This window comes from Amblyomma mixtum, chromosome 3, assembly GCF_055824585.1.
Source record: "Amblyomma mixtum isolate Tamu chromosome 3, ASM5582458v1, whole genome shotgun sequence".
NCBI lineage: Eukaryota > Metazoa > Arthropoda > Arachnida > Ixodida > Ixodidae > Amblyomma > Amblyomma mixtum.
Window position 1 is genome coordinate 175419557 of NC_143014.1, and position 21945 is coordinate 175441501.

The 21945-nt window shown below is 42.6% G+C and overlaps 1 protein-coding gene across 3 annotated transcripts in view; it reads right to left on the bottom strand.

Annotated features, from left to right (window-relative positions):
* alpha-Spec (alpha spectrin) overlaps nucleotides 1-21945 on the bottom strand; it is a 79202-nt gene that overhangs the window by 19938 nt on the left and 37319 nt on the right. For 2 of the 3 annotated variants that reach the window (XM_089581994.1, XM_089581995.1), the window contains exons 20-30: nucleotides 21756-21905; nucleotides 19530-19622; nucleotides 18860-18994; nucleotides 17379-17639; nucleotides 15300-15491; nucleotides 14653-14889; nucleotides 9454-9635; nucleotides 6359-6458; nucleotides 5483-5524; nucleotides 1406-1554; nucleotides 316-505 (exon numbers count right to left, since the gene is read on the bottom strand). In XM_089581994.1, the coding sequence (XP_089438120.1) occupies nucleotides 316-505; nucleotides 1406-1554; nucleotides 5483-5524; nucleotides 6359-6458; nucleotides 9454-9635; nucleotides 14653-14889; nucleotides 15300-15491; nucleotides 17379-17639; nucleotides 18860-18994; nucleotides 19530-19622; nucleotides 21756-21905 (1731 nt within the window). The remainder of the gene's footprint in view (nucleotides 1-315; nucleotides 506-1405; nucleotides 1555-5482; nucleotides 5525-6358; nucleotides 6459-9453; nucleotides 9636-14652; nucleotides 14890-15299; nucleotides 15492-17378; nucleotides 17640-18859; nucleotides 18995-19529; nucleotides 19623-21755; nucleotides 21906-21945) is intronic. The other variant, XM_089581996.1, reaches the window with a different exon arrangement.

A 21945-nucleotide genomic window follows, 5' to 3' on the forward strand; every position in this document is an offset into this window, starting at 1 on the left:
AAATTTCCTAAGAATGCCTGCAAGTGTGCATAAATAAAAAAAATGATCTTAATGTACAGTGCCCAGTAAGAGGTCATGAAAATGAAGATCTGATCAGTAGCAAGGATGCCTTACAGAAAAAAAACTCCAGCATGACAGCTTTACGGATGCGATTATTTTGTCCGTTCTATAAACTGTTGATAGCCACAAAATGGGAAACAATTTTTAAAATGTTTTTCTTAATGTTCTTTAATTCACTAAGATTTTTCACTCTCAAAGACTAAGCATGCCCACCAGACTAAACAATCGCAGTGCTGGCAGCAAGCACTACTTTACCTGAGCACCAATGGCCTTGTCAAAGTCCTCATGCTTTTTGATCAGGGCTTCCACATTGTCACCACCCATATCATCCGAGCCAAGGAAGGCCTCACGGCTGGCCATCCAGTTCTCAGCTTGCTCACAGTCACGGTAAAACAGCTGCAGGTCCAGACACTGGTCGACCTTGACCCGCCGTGCAATCCAGGCCCTGCCAAAATTAAGCACACAACTTGCATCGGCCCAACAAAGAATGAAAGCGAATATCACTGAACCATGACCTGACCACAACAGTGCCACTAACATGTCAAGACCCCAAAAAGCAATCTTTTTTCTTACAGCTATTAAAGCTATTAAAGGCACCCATGTTCAACATGACAAAATGATCAGATGAAGGAAGACAACTGACAGCCATAATCAGCGACAACCCTCTATATCTGCTCAGCGGAGGTACCCGGATCTTTTTAGAAATTAACAGGCATGTGACTACACACAAATTCAACGGAACGCCTGCTATGTAAACTGTCATAGCCAGTAATAGTGCCTCATGTCCCTCTGTGTTTGAGGACTTCATAAAGTAGCATACACATTACGTTTCATGCGCACCGGATGAAGCAGCCTCAAAATTGCTACTAAAGCCCACACCTTATCACCTCTAAAATGAATTTAGTAGAATACAAGCAAGAGAAAGAAAATAGCTGACACTAACAACCCTCAAGTTCTTGATTTACAGCAACAATTTGAGTACTGGTAGACTAAGTATAGCAAGGTACGTGGGGTCAAAACATCCTGCATGTGCACTGGCATTGCACAGCACATGGACACTGAGTCTTCTATTTAAATGGAGGCAGAAAGCAAAAGCACCGATGTGCTGTGTGATGTACTGTTAGGATTTACACAGCCATAAATCCTAGCTGCTGGGGCTCAACCTAATCTCAAGGTCAAAATCGAACTTTTATTTACAATCCTTGCTAGTTTCATGAGCAGAAAAAAAAAAAAAACCTTTACTGCCATACAACTGTTTGCTCTGACAAATAAAAAAAAAATCTAATAACTGCAACTGCAAAAGTATTGAAAAAAAAAGCTATGCCTATCTAGAAGGGCAACCCACTTTTCCAACTCTTTGCGAGCCTCAGTCATCATGTCAAGCTTCTGTTGAATCTCAACACTCGCATAATGGCCATTCTGAAGCAGCTGTTGTCCAAACATCTCGAAGGCCTGGAACGTTCCAGCACGAGCGTCGATTTCGGTGCGGTGCTCCTGCAGATAATAATGAATCGACGAGATTAACATATGTAATTACTACTCCAATTACATGAAAAATGAAATACATGTGCCAAAAAATGCCCTAGTCATAGATAGCATTAGAAGCACGCTTCCACTCTACAAAATTACAGGTGAAGTTATATAAAAGCAAAATGAGACCCAACTTCAAATGCCACAGCCGGTGTCCAGTTAACGTCTAAAAGGTCACACACACTTAAAGGGGCCCTGCAACATTTTGTGAAGCACTGCTGGGTATGCCTCAGGTGGATTATTAATGGTACACAGATTCATATAAAAAAGAATCACAGTAAGTGGTGCACACAAGTGGAAGTTATTAAATAAGAAAATCTAAAATATAAGGCAAACATTGGCCTCGCGATTGTGCCGTTACATGTCTGTGGCTCTGGGATGTCCTAAACAGCACACATGCCACCATGTCATCATTGCACGAGAAGTATGTCGCCATGACCAGAGGCTCTTTACTATAACTGCTTATTAAAAAAGCCTTTAACATAAACAAAAAAAAAAAACTGAAGGCAAAATGGAACCGAAGTTTCCCTTTTCTATAACAGAGTTTTTACTACACTCGAGTTTACTATAGCACGGTTCTACTGTAGACAGGCAATACAGGGCAGTTGCAGGTGCTTTCTTCAATGTCCCAGAATGTGTACAATAAGCATGACAAAACCCCCAAAGTAGAGAGATAAGGCAGTGCCTCTAGAAGTGCTCTTTGCATTACATGTTTTGCAGTTAATTTTTCTTTAAGGCACACATCATTCTGTTAGCCTAGAGCACAATATTACAACACAATTTACCATACTTATGATAAAAAAATTAATACCCTCAAAATTTACTCAGTTGTCAGGCGCCCACACACAAAACCATTTCTTAGCGGCAACACAGTCAGTGATGGCACCTCAATTTCTCAAGCTAATTAAGATTTCAACCCCCCCCCCCCCAATTTCAGCACTATGGCCGATGCTAAAAGCCTCAACATATACTCTATGCACCAACAAACCTGAAATTATTCAGTTTTTGTTGCAGGGCCTCTTTAACACCCATGCCACAGAGGCACAAGAAATTACATTAAAGCTGAATGCTTGAAGTTCATTAATGCTTCATTTTTAAAGCTGTTCCCATAAATCATTGTCATATGCCACAATGGCAATGCATTAAAGTTCCTTAAAAACTGTCACCCAAGAAAAAGTATTCATAATCTCAAAACACAGTTGTCATTAAAGTAATTTGTAGAAAATGGCACTGTTTCTGCTTGGTGAGTGAAAAAAGTATCCTTAGGCCTATAGTTAGCACAATGCCCAATTTTCTCCATATGAACCGTTCGGTAAAAACTGCACCAATGGTGTCAAACAAGATGTGAAGATAACTGGTCCGACCAAAAGTTAACTTATATGCCACTAGACAGGGTGCTTGAAACAAAAACATGCTTTCTACATGAGCAGACATGATGATCATATTTACTTTAAGAGTAAACGAACAGTGTTGAACTCATCGAAATGTGCATGGCATTATGATAAGTGCTAGGGAATTTATACGGCACCCCATGAATGAAGTACAAAATTAAGACATTAGGCTGCAATTTATAGCGCCTGTAAAGCACAGGTACTGGTCCCTCGATTCACCAACAACAGGAAAAAATCATTTGCATTCCCAAGACAGAGGCATGAGAGCAGCTTTCTTAAAAAAAAAAAGGGGGGGGGGGGGGGGGGGGGGAAGGGAGGGAATCTGCGAGACCAGGAGCCATATATTGTAAATTTTCTTTTTTGCAATTCCTTTTTCTTCCTTGCCATTGGTCAGCCCCGCCTTCAGTACCGCAGCCAGCCACTAGCATTGCCTGATTGGCTGTCAGCCACTATCAATGATGGAAGAAAAAAAAAAAAGTCAGGTACAGAACAATATATGACCCCTGGGCTCCTGCTAATTACGGCCAAGAAAGCCAAGATTACAGCCCGCTTTTCAGATCAATGAACATTTTTCATGAACAAACAAAACTGAAATCGACCATTTAAATGTTATAAAGATGAATACTTCAATCAAAGATTGGAAGAATGCGATAAAACTTATGGCAAAGTTAACACTCAGTGACACTGCCTGAGCTAATGCCTCTGTCTTGATTCATCTTCAAAAAACAGCAATTACAGCACAAGGTCAAAACCCAAAATTGTCATTACTACACATAAAAGGTAATACGACACAGAAAGCGTGTTACAAAATGCACCTTCTGAAGAATCAGGTATGTTCAGTTGAAGCATGTATGGTCCCACGCATTAAAAAAAGAATATTATGTTTGGATATTAAGACTATTACTTTTGACTAGAGCAGATGGAATACAAAAGCCTGTGTAATAACCAAAGCCAAGCGATGGAATAATATGCAAGTGATAGCTCACTCGCACATAACAAAAATACAGAGAACCAATAAAAGGTGAAATTTAGCTGGCTATTGATTAAGAATAGTACGCTTGTGCTCTGCAACATATCAGGTGTTTTACACTAGCTATGAGCAATCGTTACATGATAGTTTGTTATAAGCAGAAAACTGCTAAACAAGATAAAACAGCCGGCCAAGCCAACCATAAATTTCAACTTCTCAGCAGCAGACAAAAAAAATTCTGTGTGGCCAGGCAGGCTGTTGGTTGCAAGGCTTGCTTTTCCTGCATTGCCGAGGCCTAATAAAAGCACATTTTTTAAAACTCAACAATACACGCATGACACTACAATACTGCCCTTCAGAAGGTGCATTTGAAAGGCAAGCAGGTTCAAATATTTCACAGCTCCATATTGTCAGCATAAGTGCGGTGCAATATGGCACAACTCCAGTCATGCTGTGCAGACTTGAGATAGCTGGTGCACACTGCAAGTGGTGCAGATGTGGTACAAACAAAGCCATACAACAAACATGCCACTCTGGTTAAAAATGTTAACTCACAATAAAAGCGGCCATAACAATGGAAAAGGAAATAACCAATAATGTTCTAGAACTATGCAGTCTACGGCTACAGAAATGACAACTAAAAAACACAATAGCTACCCCACCCAAGAACTGCACAAACTCATGCAAGTCTGATGCATAGTATGTCTAGCCAAGAGATACATTTTCCAAGCGTTGCAAATCAGCAGTATAAAACTTAAACCCACCCCCACGCCACGTTAAGTAGAGCATTAAAAGCATTCTATCTAGGCAGTAAATGCCTGGTCAGGCAGTCAGCCAGTACTAGCATTCTATGACAATCGTTAAAAAAAAAGTGTGTGCACTCAAGCAAAAGGAAAGAGTTGACTGTACAAATATTATGTTCATAGCCACACTGGTAAAGGACACTCAAGTTAATTTGCAACGAAACTTAGAACTCTTAAGAGATCTATTAAAGAATGACTTGCAGAGCCACTGCAGGCTTAAATCTCGCGCCGTTATATTAGTGATAAGGCAAACAGGGGAAGACACGACTGTGCTTCCTTCAAGGCAAACTTGACAGCACGCAATTGCCTCCACACAGGTAATACTTCACAGCTGATGAAATGCTGTACAGCACGTTTCCCACAGCGGTTCCAGACGTGCCTGCCAGCTTCCATGCAGCACACTTATAACCGTGAGGTCAGCACAGGAGCAGAACACAACTTGAGCCGAGAGTAGTAAGTAAAGCACACGACGGCCGCACACACAGTAATGAAGAAGGAAAGCTGACACACACATATTAGGAATAAACAAAGAAAAGAAACTCTGGGGAATGAAAGCCACAGCAGATAGACAAATTTAGCACAGCCTCTTAAAAAGAAGCAAGGGAGCAGCTCATCCTGCAGATAGCACAACAATGAACTGAGGTACAGGGTAAGTAAGCACATCAAAGGCACTCCTTGTGAAAAATTTCACCCTCTGGGGAGAATGCCGAAGAGAGCAGTGGATGTACCTGAGGAATGCCATACCGGGCGTCTATTTCAGAGCGGTACGTCTGTCATGAGAGAGAGAACAACGTGACGAATACAAAAAAAAAAAGGGAAAAAAACAGTAAGACTGGAAAGGTCGTCGCTCGGGAACAGAAACCAACCAAACCACAGCATACCTTGCAAACTCTGCAAACAAGAGCAACCAACAAATACAGGAACACATCTTTCCACAAGTATGCTATCCTCATGAGAGCCTTAGAAGCCAAACAATACGGCTTACTGTAGGCCAGTACTCTACAGCTTTCAAATCGAAATACATTTAAACAAACGCACTATTCCAAGAATTTCTTTTATCCCTCTCTTTTTCTTGACATGGTAAACAAAGTGTCACAAAGACAACATAGCAGGATTCCCTCATATTTTGCCTAGCCACGGCCATAATGAAGATTGCTCACACAGAATATGTGCCACAAGTTCCTGAGGAAGGACACCCGCGGCCAGAGCGGGCACCTTGGAACAGAAACTTCTGGCAAGTTAAAAAAAGCCAGTAAACAAAGTTTTTGTGATGCGTACTACTGTTGGCCTACATCATGCTTCTTGTACCTGCATAAATATCTCTAAAAGGGATCCCTGTGGTAAGCTAACAGACAGCAGCCACATAAAGGCACAGGAAGAGAACACAGACCAACACAATAAGATCTGAATAATCTAAATATTTATGCACACAGTAGGCATGTACAAGCAACTCACACACATGACACAGTGATGAGGTCTAATGGCAACAACAAAAAATGAAATGACCATTTTCATTAACAAGTATGAACTGCACTCTGATGACTCGTCTCTGCTACAATTTTTCTCAGTACATGCTTCCTGGAAATGGTATATCTGAAACTCACCAGATGACGTTCCAAGAGTGCCTCAGCACCAGTCACATCATTTGCCAACTCATCAGAGGACACTAGAGCCATCATGCTGTTGATCCATGATGTCAGGTCTCTGTAATGAGATGCAAAAAACACTGAATGACAAGGTGAAACCACTTAACAGACACAGACTTAACACATTTATTAACAGACACCTGGTGCATGCTGTAGCGGTGATGAAATTGGGCATCAGGTTCACATTTGCACAGAATGCAGCGCAGTAGCAAGCGGTCTGCCAATTTTACTACATACGCGCAGGAGGGGCCTATGTGGCCCCTCCTGCTTGGGCCACATAGGCCTGTAGTATTTTGAAATAAATAAATAAAAAAATACTGCTCCAGAAAACATCTTGAATTAAAAAATGACAAAACCAACAAAATGAGACAAACCATTATAACAAGATCAGCAGTGGTGGATCAGATAAGGTTGCAGATTTTTTCAGGTGTCATTGAAATGCAGTCGGCAACAGATTTTATGAACTGAAAATATTTTGGACTTGTTGAGACTCTGTTGAGAAGCTGTCACAACCTCATAGAAACCTGTATCGGGTGTACGAGGTATTTGAGAACAGAATTCCTTGCAGCCATAGGCATCAACAGTCTAACCAAACCTATCTAGGTGTGCAGCTTCTTGCATACCAACACCTTATCATTCATACGGCGCAGTTTGTTCCAAAATGAACGTGTACAGGTTGATGCAGGAAATGAAATGCCATGCAGTCCTTGTCAAAGTGGCTGCACCCGGCTAACACCACCACAGAGAGAACTTGTGTGCATCACTGTAAGCACCTCATTAGTGCTTGTGCAAAGCTACCTGCTATTACGGTGGTTAATTTTTCAGTCTTGGTCAAACTTCTTTTCATCTGAAAAAAAAAAAAAACCCAGAGTATTCCATAGTCCTCAGGCTTCAGCATGCTTAGAGAGCGCTTGGACTGGAGCAGACAATCCTCCAGAGTTTTATCAGACATGAATTGCCTCCTCCTGACCTATGAATGGTACCTCAAGTCCTCGTGCACAGCGCGCCTGACAGTCTACTCTGCAACTTGGAGCTCCTTTGCAATGGCCTTTATAGACTTTCCTGGGTCATCACTCATGATGACTTGCAAACGCTGGAGAAAATCACGTGTTCTGGCCTAGATAGATGTGATGAGACTGCTGGTGTCTATGGAGATAGGGAATACTGTTCTTAAATACATTGTGCACCCGGTACATACCATTTTTTACACGATTGTAAGTCGACCTACAGTAGAATCTCGATAATTCCAACTCTTAACTCGAAATCCCTGATAATTCGAATAATTTCTGCGGTCCCGTAATTTTTAATGCAAATTTGACTAGAAAATTCTAAGTGGCATCCTGCACCAGCCCAGTTAATTAGAAAATCTGGTGTGCTACACAGGAATCCCCGATCCAGATTTCACCGCAAACTGGTGAAGCAACGGCCTCGCGGAGCCGAGAGGCAGTACTACAGAGTGATGCCGATGTTTGATATGTGTAGTGCCCTAGTCCAAATACTCCCAGCACAAGAACTGGTCTATAGTATGGCTAGTGGACCGCAAAAACTGCGCCTGAGCTCGTCCTACAATGAGACCCTTCTTGCTCCGTGGCCGCAATGGGTTGACTTCGCCGAACGCAGGCCTGCGCCATTCTTTTGTGTCGAGGTTAGAGGGTTCGGCTACCGGCATCTCTGATTACTTTAGTACCTTCACCTGTAAGTATAACTTTTTTCCGAAAAACAACCACGCAGCCTGAGGTAGTTTTGGTCGAGCGGCGGGTAACAGGCACCCCGTGGGCACGGGGTGCCTACTACGGTGCACGGGGCACCCCATGCCTCCTCCCCCCCCCCCCCCCCCCCCCCCCCGACATGATATGGGGAGTCTACTTACATTTGAGTTGACTTACAATCGTGTAAATACAGTATTCACGACTGATATTTCAGGCCTTGCACAGTCCAAAAGTGATTTTTCACACTAAAATGGACACCAGAAATACTGTGATCACCCTTCGACCGAATTTTTTTTTTTTTTAGGCCTAATATAGAAGCAAGTGAGCGTCACCGTCTTGGATTTAAATGGAGTCAATTGGACAAACTGGTTTGGATAGGCTTGGCTACTTGTTCATTGTTACCACTTGAGATAACGACACATTCTTCACTGCCATCATGGTGGCCTACAAAAAGCACACAATTGCAGAGAAAACTAGATGACTAGGCTAGAAACTAGAAACTAGGCCTAGATGACACCGCCCATGGTGCAGATAAGAGGGGAAGGGTATAATCCATAGGCGCTCGATTTTGCTCACTTCTTCCCGTATGTTCTTTCTATCTTCGCTGCTATCACTGCCTATGAAAACAATGTTCTTGTTTCGCTTAGTGCATCCATTCGTTCACGACATGACCTGCAGCCACGTCACACTGTCTGGTACCGTGACGTGAGGTGGTGTGGACATGGCAAAAGCATGACTGCTCAGATAGTCTAATGTTACTGCTTGCAAACAGAATGTGGGGAGCAGCGACGGTTGTGAGTTTTAAGGGCGGTTTTTTTGCAGAAAAGAGATTTTTTTTCAAGTTCGCCATTTGCTAGGTCCCACAGAGTCTAAAAAATTGATCTGCGACTGTATTTGAATTCTAAACTGAATAAAAGCCTCTTGAGAGCTGAAAAACTTGTGGTGCATTGTCTTCACAGACAGGTAGTTGAAATGGTTGAATGACCAAATGCAATTTGACCATCACAAGCCGTACATAGTATACGAAACTAACTGACCTAATGTGTCACAACCTTTTATTTGCAAAAAAAAAAAAAAAAATTCAAGTCCAAATATTAAACTTGCCAAATCATTTCAGTCAACCAAGCCAAATGACTGCTTAGCGACACCTTAGTAGGAAAACTAACTTTTACAAGCAAAAAGTGAAAATTTGCATTTTATTCTTGTCTGCACAGGTGCATGCAAAAGTACTGAAGGATTTGAACCAGTCCAAGTGAAAAAATGCAATTATATACAGCACTAACACTAGTAATGCTACTGAGTACATATGGTGGTGTTTTATACAAGGATCAATGGACACAGCACCTGTAGTCAGCAAGGAACCGCTGGAGGTCGTAGGAGTCGAGCAGCTTCTCCTTGCGTGCCTTGGCCTTGGCAGTCAGCCGGGTCCACTCCTGAATGATCTCCTGTTTCTTCGTGATCATGGATTCAGTTGACTCTGGGTGTGTGTTCACCAAGCGACCTGCAGTGTCATCCAGTTGGCGAATCTGCAAAAAAAACAGTAAAAAGCTACAGCACAATGACTCCAAGTCAATGCTCTATAGTACTGTCTATTTTCCAAATCCAAAATGCCATTCTATCTTTTGCCGCACAATTGTCTGCCATGCCTCATGTGCCAACTACTTAGGTATACCCGTGCCACACGGCCAGATTTAATGCCATTAAGTGCTTACTGCCTTAAGTTTCAATGGCATTCGTGCGGTGCCACACGCATAAATTTAATGGCATTAACTTTACTGCCATTCGCGACCTACTGAGTTCGACACAACTCATTCGCCCGTGCAATGCGTACTCTCGTTGCCATTCCACATGCAGAAAAGCATGAGTAACAACTTCCTAACCAGTAGCAAATGGTTAATTCGTAACTTCGTCAGATAAAGCATCTATATACGCCACGTTTTCGATTTGGAGAGCGCCATTTTAACCAGTCTTTTTGACAGGTACTCTCGACTTGTGTGCCAACATGCGACTTTATGGCTACTTTTCAGACTTCTTAAGCAGGAACAGCCGTATTTTAAGAAAAATCATTTTTACATTACATTTGAATGACATTCCAGATATATTGTGCTCATTAGCACTGTTTATATTCAGATGAAACTTTTCACTGCCTTGCAAGCGTTATTGTCATCCTCACTTTTGATAATGGCATTAACAAACTTAAGGCCTTCAGCACTTACTGCCATTTCTTGTGAGTGTGTGGCACGGGTATTAATCGTAATGGCTGACAAGATTTCTGCCACCTGATGTGTACCATTACTCGAATGGCAGCCGCAAATAGTGCTGCATTATACCACAACACGTTTTCAGCCATCAAACAACACTTCAAACTGTAACTCGCGTTATAGTCAGTACCATGGTATGAATACACACTTTTTTTCTCTCGAAGCTCAAGGTAAGAAAAGCGACCTTCGTCACCAGGCACGCTAGCCGCTAGGAGAAGCCAGCTTTTCAATGACCTTAGGGCAAAGCAAGAGGCGAGCAGGTGCAAAAGAGAAAGTAGCGATTGATGTGGAAAGAAGGCAGTACGGGTCGTTGAAGCCTGAAACACCGAGTAGCAGCAGCTCATGCTCCGTGCAAGGCTGCATGCGACGTTTCAAACTCTTTTCCCTTATGGTAAACTCGTGCAAATAAGGTACATCAGTAATTCTGCCATCATTCTGATGTCTGTAACAACGGCAGTATCAAAAAATGACGATTAGTTGCTAACAACACAATTTCGTGAAAAATGCATCAATTCACAATTTTTCGCAGAAACTGGGAAACTAGGGGCCTTAGACACGGCAACACTAAAGGATCTGTAAATTAGAAGCACGGACACAGTGCACCCACGCTGGTGCAAGAATATTTAAAGCGGAGGACCCATCTCAAAACCACAATGTTACTGTTTATGCTTTGCACCCAAAATAATATGAGTAGGGGCGTGCGAATATTCAGAATTTCGAATATGAATCGAATATGTTTAATATTCAGTTCGTATTTGTATTCGAGAAATTGATATTCGAGTATTTTCGAATATTCGAAAATTCCCGAATACTCACCAGGGATCGTATGTTGCACAGACTTTAATAAATTCGACCGTGCCAAAACCACAATTATGTCTAGGCAAATTATGCAACAACTGAGTTTAAAGTTCCAGAAAAACAATACCCTCTTCCCTTTCTTTTCAGTAGTTTATCGCGTGGACCAATCGCATTCTGACACTACTAGGCTTGACCTCATGTAAAATTCAGGAAGTTGGCTTTCACACATACCACACGTGCTGCAAACAAGATGGCCAACGACCTGCTTCGAAAAACTGCAAAATTGCAATGCGAAAGCGCACTTCTTTTTTTTTTTTAATCCTTTCTTAATATGTCACATACTTAATGCCCACAGCATTCGTCCTATCACCTTAACTCTCTGAGCATGACCTCCGCCAAATGGTTTGGTTAACTACGGTATGCAGGAAAGCCTACTTGCGGAATTTTGCGTGAGGCTCCTGGAGTCGAGGTATCACAACAGGGCAAGTAATCGTGCGAAAATACCGCCTAGTGCATGGTGCACTCTAACCCACACACCTCTCAAGTGGTTGCAGTGGCAGACGTGTCAATATGCGCAAGGCCCCTGTCGCTAGGCGGGGCCCCTTCGCTCTTCCAGCACGCCGAAACTGGGCGCTCGTCACGGGCTTACAAGTGGTCGTGCGATGAAGCTGCCTCGTAAGGCTTTACCGCATTTTTTTTTTAATATATAAATCTATCTTCGGATTACCCAGGTATTTCTTTCGGTCCTTTTAACTCTGAATAAATGAGGTTTTACTAGCCACCATGGTGTTTTTTTTTTTTTGTTTCTAGTCATATCATGCTGTGGATTTAATTTTGGTTTGGTTTAGTGCATGGGGTTTAATGTCCCAAAGTGATTCAGGCCATGAGAGACACCACAATGAAGGGCTCCGGAAATTTCGACCACCTGGGTTTTTTTAACGTGCACTGACATCACACAGTACACGGGCCTCAAGAATTCCGCCTCCATCAAAAATCCACCGCCACGGCCGGAATCGAACCCGCGTCTTTCGGTTAAGCAGCCGAGCACCATCACCATTGAGCCACAGCAGCGGCATGTAATTTTGCATGACCACATCCCAGGTTGAATACTGTAATGCTGTCTAACCAAGCAGTATACATTTCTATGCATATCATTTTATTTTATACGATGCTGAGGCAGTCTAGTTTTGCTTATTTCAGTTTCAAAGACCATACACTATTTTGAAAAAAATAAGGGCAACAATATTTGCTTGTTTATCATTTTCTGGAATTTTTTTTTTGTACTCAACAGATACTCGATATTCGATTCAATATTTGAAGCTATTTATTCTTTATATTTGTACTCTATTTGTATTCAAAAATCTCAATTTTCGCACACCCCTAAATATGAGAAGCGAAAGCCTTATTGCTGGCATTGTGATGCAAAATTCAGGATTGCAAAGCATTTTGTCACATGTGCTTGAACCTTGCTTTGAAAAGCACTGCTATTTTTTTAGAGGAGTATAGACAACTAACTTTTGGGTGCATGTTTTCTTCTTTGTAATGGTGCGCAAGGCATTATCATACGTGGATTACCACATGGTTTTCTCGTACAACAGGTAAATAATTTATAATCAAATTTGTTTCTCGTGCTGTTTCGGTTTCTGTTTTAACAGCCGAACGATGACTGACGTCAACATATGCTTACATGTCACGTGAGGTATGAAAAAACATATAATCACTGCTTTGTCGTTTTATTTCACTACAATGTTAAAGCCAGCCTGCCTCAAGAACCTGAATGACAATGAATTAGAAACAATGATTATATTGCAGCTATTCCACGCCTCACGTGACCTATAAGCACACGTTGACGTCACAGTCATCGTTCGGCTGTTGAATCCGAAACAGCACGACACGACAGAAAAATTCTATTATAAATTATTTAGTGGTTTTAGGTAAATGCCACATGGCGATTCATGCATAACAGTGTCTTCCACACCATTAGAGAAAAAAACATGCCACCAAAATTAAGGGTCTATACTCCTTCAAGCTCACAGCCTCATCATAACCATGCAAGGGACCGGTACAGGTCATGGGATGGGACTCTGCTACAAGAGTTTGGAGGGGACCACCGCAAGGGAGCATGGAGTGCACAGGGGAATGTGGGAAGTGCGTGGCAGTTGAAGCAGGGAAGCGGGACATGTCGGGTGTGCGCGGTGCGTATGTCGAGGCTGACTACTTTGTGATCCAACGGAAGCTGTAAAGCATGAAAATTACTCTGGGAAATAAACGTGACCTGACAACCAAATCACCTAACTTCTTGCGGTGAAAAATTTTAAATCCCACACAGCGCCATTGAAAATTCGCAGAAATCTCATATCCACTTGCCACTCAGCTTTGTCCCTGAAGAGTCCTATATCACAAGAGGAAGCCCCCAGTGGAGATGTTGGTGGCACTCAAAATTAGATTATGCCACTAATAATGATATTTGTTAAGATGGGCACTGATATTGTAAGTGTTCCTAGAGAATGGTGCAGAGGAACTATCACTGCCTGTATCCACTCAAGCAAGCAAGTGCACCAAGCGAAACATTGGTGGAGAGTATCAAGGTGTCATGAAACTTGACAATATTGTGGCTTTCACAATAATTCAGGTCAATGAATAATTAAATGTCGAATTACTGTCATGCTGTTGCCCCCCCTTGATGTACGCAACGAAAAAGAAAAAATAGCTGTTAACAAACTATCGCATAAAAAATGCTTAATAGAAAGCTAGGGTTCATAAGAGCTACTAGGGGACGGACAGACATGCACGATGAAGCTCTACTAACAAGTGTTTTTATACTCATGTCTCTTCCGAAAAATAAACACACCACAACGTCATACCATGAGCAAAAAGACCATGAACAACCCTTCAGTCATTTTAGACACAACAGAACTGAACTATCTGAAAGACTGCCATCTTAAGCTTTTGCAATACGCACGTGTTGGCTGACAAGGTTTTTTTCGCCTTTGTTTTCTCTGTTTTTACATGTGAAGGTGCGGATCAAGGGCTACTGCACATCTTGTTGCGCATGGTATGACGTTGTGGTGTGTTTTTATATCCAAGTCTAGCAGCGCTTCATCTGTGGGTGTGTACGTGCATAAGCATGCGTTTGTGTGCGCATGCGTGCGCCCGCGTGCACCCGTTCCATGCCAGTTAGCGCTTTGCAAAGCCTTACGAAGAAAGCTAGGGGCTGTAACAAAAGCAGTATCATTCTTATGTACAATACTGCGTCACTTTCGCACACTTAAACTAGGTGACTCAGGCCAAAACATTTTCTAGCATAAAGTGTCCCCATAAGTTTACACTTTGCTTCATAGAGACAATTTTGATCCCATTTGAGTTTGAATTAATGAGGTTCTAAAGTATCGTTATTGCATAAACCTTTACAAGTCAAAAATGCTTTAAATGTTCACCCACACATGGTCCAGTATCTTGGAACAACTGGCAGTTGGCAACTCACTCTGTCTCCCAGAGCCGTCAGGTCACGCTCAAGGCCCTCGTGTTTGCGCTGCAGGGTTTGGACACTGCGGAGGTCGTTGCCACAGTCATCAGCCAGTAGGCTGTCATCCTTCTCCTGGATCCAGTCCTTGGTCTCATCCACATCTCGGTGGAAGCGTTGCACTTCATGCGCAGAGCCCAGCTGCTGAGCACGTTCCTGTGTCACCTCTTGAAGGTGCTGCCACTTCTGGTTCAGGTCCTGCATCCACATGAATGATAAGGATAAATACCATGAATATTAAATAAGGGCACATTATGTTAACAACTGGAAGACAATACTAAGATACCTGCTACCTTAATGCTTTTCAGGCGAAAAGACGTACGAGAACCATCGGGAAACTAAAACCACAACAAGATAGTGTAGTACATAAAAAAAACACGAATGTGAACGTTCAGTGGTAGTGCTGCAATGGAGCCAGCAAATGCAATCGGAATCAAGTACCATTCTAGGCATTCCTCTTATCACTGTAGGGCATCGTATGCACCATGCAGAGAGTTGTTAACTTTTTTGGCAAGTTTACTGTGCATGCCCTCCGACATCATGCTGCTTGAAAAGCAAGAGCGAGCTCTTATCTTACACGAGGCTCGAGCCATTTGTAATATACTTACCTCAATCTGTGTCTGAATCTTGACAGCAGCTTCCGTCTGGCCCAAGGTCATCAGCTTGTTGGCTATGTTGTTCATCTCTCCAAGGCGCACCTCATTGCCCTTCAGGTCAGCCATGAAATCGTCAAACTTCTTCTGGAGAACTTCCACCTGTTCCAGGTCTTCACCAACCTCCTGAACTTGGGCTACTTGCTCCTGCATTTGAACAACGACCATCGTCACTTGAGGTACTTAGCCCTTTTCATGGCTTTTCAATGTACCTGACAATGTAAAAATTGCACAATGCACCACTCCCGGCTCAAACACACAATGTTCCCAAATGACTAAATTATGAGTTGTTTCTAACAGCTTTTGTGCTACGGTGTCATGACTTATCGCGCTCTTTCTGCAGTCATACAGCCACTGGCACCTGAAGTTCTCGTTCCAGAAAAAAGACATGACTGTCAGATCAGGCAGCCACATGCAACCTCAACTTGGCCATCCTGGCACTTATGCCATTAAATAGCATGCATCATTACACAGCCTAGTGGAAAACACTACAAGCCAAGCTTAGCTTTTTTTTTTCGTTTTTGCTCACTATACCCAAATTACCTGCATTCTCCACCCCTGTGTTGTGGGTTAAGACTTGGAGAGTTACCAAACAACTACCACATTTATCTGCTTGGCATGAAGGAAAAATACCCAAATACCTTTTTGCGATACTTGTAACCGCAGTTTAACTACCAATGAATTACCAGCAGAGCACATTTATATTGTCACGATATAGGTTGGGCAGTGAAATGAGGAAATACCCAACACTTGCTGCATTAACTATATTTCTCACATGGCTGCAGGTGGTACATGCAAATGCAACACCCAGTGCTCCAAGATCATTTGACATGTGCACTAAGAAGTAAGAGCAACCAGGCTGGATGCTTAAAAGGAAAGAGCTTGGAACAAGAAAACGAAAACGACAAAAAGAATAAAGCTAACCGAATGGCTGCCATAGTTAATCGCATAATAAACCCACACCCCCCCCCCACTTTTGTCCTCTAGAATTTAATTTTTTAACCGTTGACTCTTTCTTGGTGTATTCCTCAGTTTTCGTGCCATCCGCAGTACGGACCCTGGCAAAGCGTCAAGACATTGAGCGCCCGCGGCCTTGGGTGGTGGCTTGCTCAGCGCGCAGGCACACCCGGGGCTGCACCACTGTATGCTTACAAAGTCAGCGAGCGCTTGCGCATCAGAGATGAGTGTAGCAGTTTAAACCAGAACGCTACAAAACATCCTCTACACTAAATGCTGTGAAGGAAGCAGGATTTTCAGAACCAGATTTATCAAGCTCGAGAGTGAAAATGCCCAACTCTTCACTGCAGCTAAGGCTTAAACATTCACATTACACACTTGTAACCATCCCGAGAGTTTTTTTTTTAACCTCGTGGAAAAAACGCGCACCTGACCTTCAGGGCCAGTATTCAGCATGTTTGCTTTATCTCTCCACAATTGGCTGGCGCCACCGGCTATCACATAATCGTCGGTGACACGAACGCGAACGGGACTCAGCACGTGCTTTTGTTGATTATGGACGGACGGACAGGCAGGTGGGCGGATGTATGATATGAAATTTCGACTCCACAAAAAATCTGTTCAAACTTTCTTCGATGTCATCTTTTCTGGAAAAAAAGTGGGTTCATTACGTGAGCTTATATGGTAATTCTCAAATCTTATTTTAATCCATTGTGTTTACAAAATATGCAAAATAGTGCAACTGAACACAAATCACTGTATGCAACGTGAATAGCCAGACAATTCTTTAACTGCTTGAGCCAGTGAAAACATGTGGAAACCGAACATATTGGAGGCCTAGCAGTGGAATGTGTGCTGTTGAGTACTGTTGAGTACAACACTTATCCCACAAAATCACAGGTGACAAAGGAGTGCCTATTCAGTGGATTGTACCATGCTTACTTTTGCGCCACCGATTTTTTCACACACCCACAGTAAGAGAAAAATATGGCAACCCAGAATGCATAACAGTTTTCAGCCACACATTTGCTGATGAAATCTATTACAGTGACCAGCTCAATGTCAGTGGAAGCCCACCTTGTCCTTGATCCACTGGGCCAGCTCAGCAGCCTCTCGCACCAGCTGGTAGGCACGCAGGGACTCTGCCAACTTGTCACAGCGGCTGCGGCCAAGGGCCATCAGGTTTCCGTACTGGCCTTCAATTTGGGCTTGACGTGCCCCAATGCTGTTGCCCTCAGCCAGATGCTGCTGGCTTGCCGACAGGCCAGCCTCAACCTTCTTCACGTAGGCCGCAGGTACAAAGCCTTGCCGGTCATTCACTTCCACCTTCCACCAGTCCTGCACACAAATAAGAAGGCCACATGATGCATTTCACGCTTCCCACTAGGTAAAAGGCACTACTGCTGGCATCTGTACAGTATAGCATCACAATGAACACCAAGTCCATACTAAATCCTGCCACTAAGTGTATTTGGGCAGTTCCCTGCTTTATCAATATCAGATCTGTAGATGCAATACACACTCATTTACTACCAAACTGGTTACAGTCAAAAAGTGAACCCTACTCGCTGAATTTGAAGCATGAAAAATTCAAGCACCCAAATTTTCGAGCAAGAAAAAAGGAAAAATTCTCCAATAAATCACTCTGCTTTCTGGAGCTTGAAATTTTAAAGTAACTCAGGCTATGAGGGACACCATAGCGGAAAGCTCCGGATAATTTCAACCGCCTGGGGTTCTTTAAAGTGCACTGGCATCGCACAGTACACGGGCTTCTAGCATTTCGCCTCTTATTGAAATGTGACTGCCGCGAGATTACTGGAAGTTTGCTTTCATGCTACCTACCGCTCATCCAAGCAAGTGACCACCAGCACGAACAAGCCATGTAAACTATACGCAGTTCGAATTTCCTTTAACGGGACAGATTTGCATTTGTATTAACGACTTTGACACCCACAGCCCCATGCATCCTGTCGAGAACGGGCTGGCACAGGCCACGTACTACCAGCCATTCATCCAAAACTAGGTTGGCTCCACGCATTGGCCACCTCCCAATCTCGGATGGTGGTTTTTCTCAAGAAAGGTTGACTTACACACAACAGTACATAACGTAATCAGAGATGCCAGTAACCTAACCTGCTAACCATAGCACACCACTCAAAGAAACGGCGCAAGGTGGTGGGAAGTCAACCTGTTGTCAGCATGAAGCTAGAATGGTCACGTTGCGAGACAAGCTCAGGAGTACATTTTGGCGGCATGCAAGTTGTACCATGGCTGGATCTGGGATGCTTTGCATATCAAGCATCAGCAATACTCACTTCACCGGTTTGCGGAGAAAATTGGGATCGGCAGTTCTGTAGAGCACCCCAGATCTTCGAATTAACCACGCTGGTAAAGGCTGCCACTTCTAATGCAAATCTGACTGGATAATTTGAAGTGAAGGGACCGCAAAAATTCTTAGAATTACCTGGGATTTCAAATTAACATGGTTTGAATTTAGAGGTCTTACTGTAGTCTGACAAGATCTACCTTAGCAGTGCCTGCAAAAGAAAGCCACTGACCTTGTTGTTACTGTTCAGCAATGCCAGAATGTCATTCTTCTTCATAGACACTTCACGTGGACTCTTTTCAGTGTAATCGTACAAGGCCATGACAAACTCCTTTCCTGCTTGATCCACAATAGGAGCCTCTTGTTGCTGCAAAGCCACCCAGTAAAAAGAAGGCAATTAAAAAGAACTTGCAATGTGGAGCTTCCTGCAACACTTACCAGAAGACAAGCTACAACACACTGCAAATTAAATAATGAACTTTAATGAGGCAAATACTTGAAAAATCAAGTTCAGTTACAACAGATACTACATTTACTCGATTCTAATGCGCACCATTCTTCCGGGAAAAAAATCATTTAAAAATTATATGTACGTTAGAATAGAGTATGAAAAAAAAACTGTCAGCAACACCCTATAGTCATCGGCATCATAAAATGCCGGCTTAGTGTTTTTTGTGTACAGATATTGCCATATTGCCTACCACAGTCGTGAATACAGATAGGTGTCGCGAGCATCAGAAGTGCCCTATCAGCAAGGTCAGGAGGATCTGCTGGACTTGAGCCAACATGGAAGCGCTGGTTGCAAAAGTGCACTCCACATGATTAGCTTTAAGACTATAATAAACAAAGCTGGAACCAGGATGCATAACAAAAGGTTAGTGAAACATGCATAGTTATCTTACCCGACACAACTGTGCCTGTTCTTTCAAGGCCTCCACGGAGTTGCCAAAGGCTTCTAGGTCAGCCATCAATGCTTCATGTTTCTTCAGGAGGGCCTAGAAATCAGTGAAGAAAAAGAAAAGTAAGATGTAATCACCCTCTTCAAGTTCAACACAAGGTTTCGAAAAATCACTGCCTTCACTGAACAGAAGTAAGCATGGTTTGCTCTGGAGTGCTCAGTATTACATCACTTAGCCCTATTATGAGAGCTCACCAAAAGCAAAGCATTTTCAGATAATGCTCAAAGAAAATGAAAAAAAAAATATGGACAAATTAAATTTAAAAAAAAAAAGCTGTATTGAGAATTCCAAATTAAAAGCCATATCGCAATAGATGTGCAGTACATGCTTGACCTTGGCTTGACTCTGATCTACATCAAAAGCTGTTAGCTATACAACTCACAAAAGCTTCATAGCTCCTTTCAGAGGTGTTGCAACTGAATAAAATAGGGTACTCTCGATAATTCAAACTGATAATTTAAACTTTCAGTTAATTCAAATAAATTTCCAAATTTTGGTTGGCTGGCTATATTTCAATGGACTCTAGAGCCACTTAATTCGTACTGCGAATTTTCTTGAATTCACTTAATTCGAACTCTTTGGCTTGTTCCAACGCTCCTGGCAGGCGAAAAAGTGAAGGCTGAGGTCGGATACACCAGATCTGCGTTGTGAGAGCTGAAAATTCGGCCCCTCCAACGGGTAACTCAAATGTGGTCCAAAGGAGGGCAGTGTTGATCACAGTCTCCTCATCGCCGCACAGCTTAGTTTTCTGAGCTTCACAACCAATCCGCAACTATATCAGCTATCGGCCACACATCAGGTAGCTAGACCAGCTGCATGCTGGTTCGGAGGGTCATTGACGTGCCGCTGTCATTTCTTCTTTTTGGGTATCATGCTGTTCCGACACAAATGTACGTTCCCCGTGCTTCCCTCTGCGCGGTCGTGTGTGCCACAAATGTGCGTTCATCACAAGCTGCTTGTTCTGAGATGGCTCCACAGCTAGGCCCCACTATTTTGGAGCAGTTCTGCTTTGATATTCACGACTGTGGGCCTGCAGCAGACCATGACAGAATTGCGAAAAATCGTCATTGCCATGCAGTTTTCACTGATAAGCAGGCGACCATTGATTATCAGTTAAGGAGGGTAAGAAGGTCCCAATTAAGTCAATTATGAAATTGTCGGGAAACATGTATTTTTGTGTGACAATTCAAAATACGTCATTTAATTTCATTCAACTTTTTGCTCAGAGCGTTAAAAAAAATTCTGCTGCATAAATTGCTTGTCATTGGTTTCTTGACATAAAGCTACGAAATAACAGTAAAAATTATCATCCTGCCTGTCATAGAAGTTGAGGTATAGGATTTTGAAGTCGTCACTGCAGAAGCAGGAATACAAATCTTTGTTCCCGTTTGTGAAGCAGCAACTTCAAAACCCTGTAACTCAACTTCTATGATAGGCAGGATAATAATTTTACTCTTATTGCATAGTTTGATGCCAAGAGAAGCCAATGGCATGCATTCTAGCAAGTTCCCTGCAGAAAAATTTCTTGAAACCTGTCGGCAAGAAGTTGCATAGCATATCATACAAGTGCACATTGACTTGCTTTACATTAAATTAAATTACATATCTGGAATCAGCACACAAAAACATACATAATGCCTGCTGCTTTCATAACTGTGAGTTCATTAGTAAAAAAGTTTCTTTAAGACCAGCTTCCCATCTGCAGAGTTGTATAACTTCTCTGAAAGGTTTTTCAGTCCCTTAAGTTCCCAATCAATGTGGTTTCACTCTATTGGGAAATCAATGTATTACTGATAACTTTCACCCTTATTTTATGTTGTCCATTAAGCAAATCGCATTTAGACTTGGATCATATTAAGGTGCACTTTTGAAAATTGAAACAAAAATCTCCGGCTCCTTGAAGTTTGATCTAAAAGCCATACACGGCTACAGAGAACTACACTAGACTCATTAATTCACCCTGGTTATAACAGACTCGTGTAAGGCTGTCCTGCAATGCCCTAAAACAGTATTTTGATTCTGCAGACTTCTTTTACAACAAACAAAATCTTAGGTACTATCATGGTCTGTTGTAACGAGACCGTACTGTATTGTCAAGCAATTACTGCTGCCTTAAGGTCAAAGCACTGAACTAGCAAATGGAAGTACTATTCCCAAACAAAACCAGACCTCAGCAGAGTCTTCATCTTTGCCGTAGTCCTGGCTACCAACAATGGGCTCTTTCTCTTTCATCCACGACTCTGCTTCATTTGCGTCAGCAAAATACTGGTGCGCTTGGAGAGAGTCCTCCAAATCACGCTTCCGCTGCAAGGCCTTGTCCTGGAAGAAGAAATTCAAGATAACTGATCAGATATTCAAA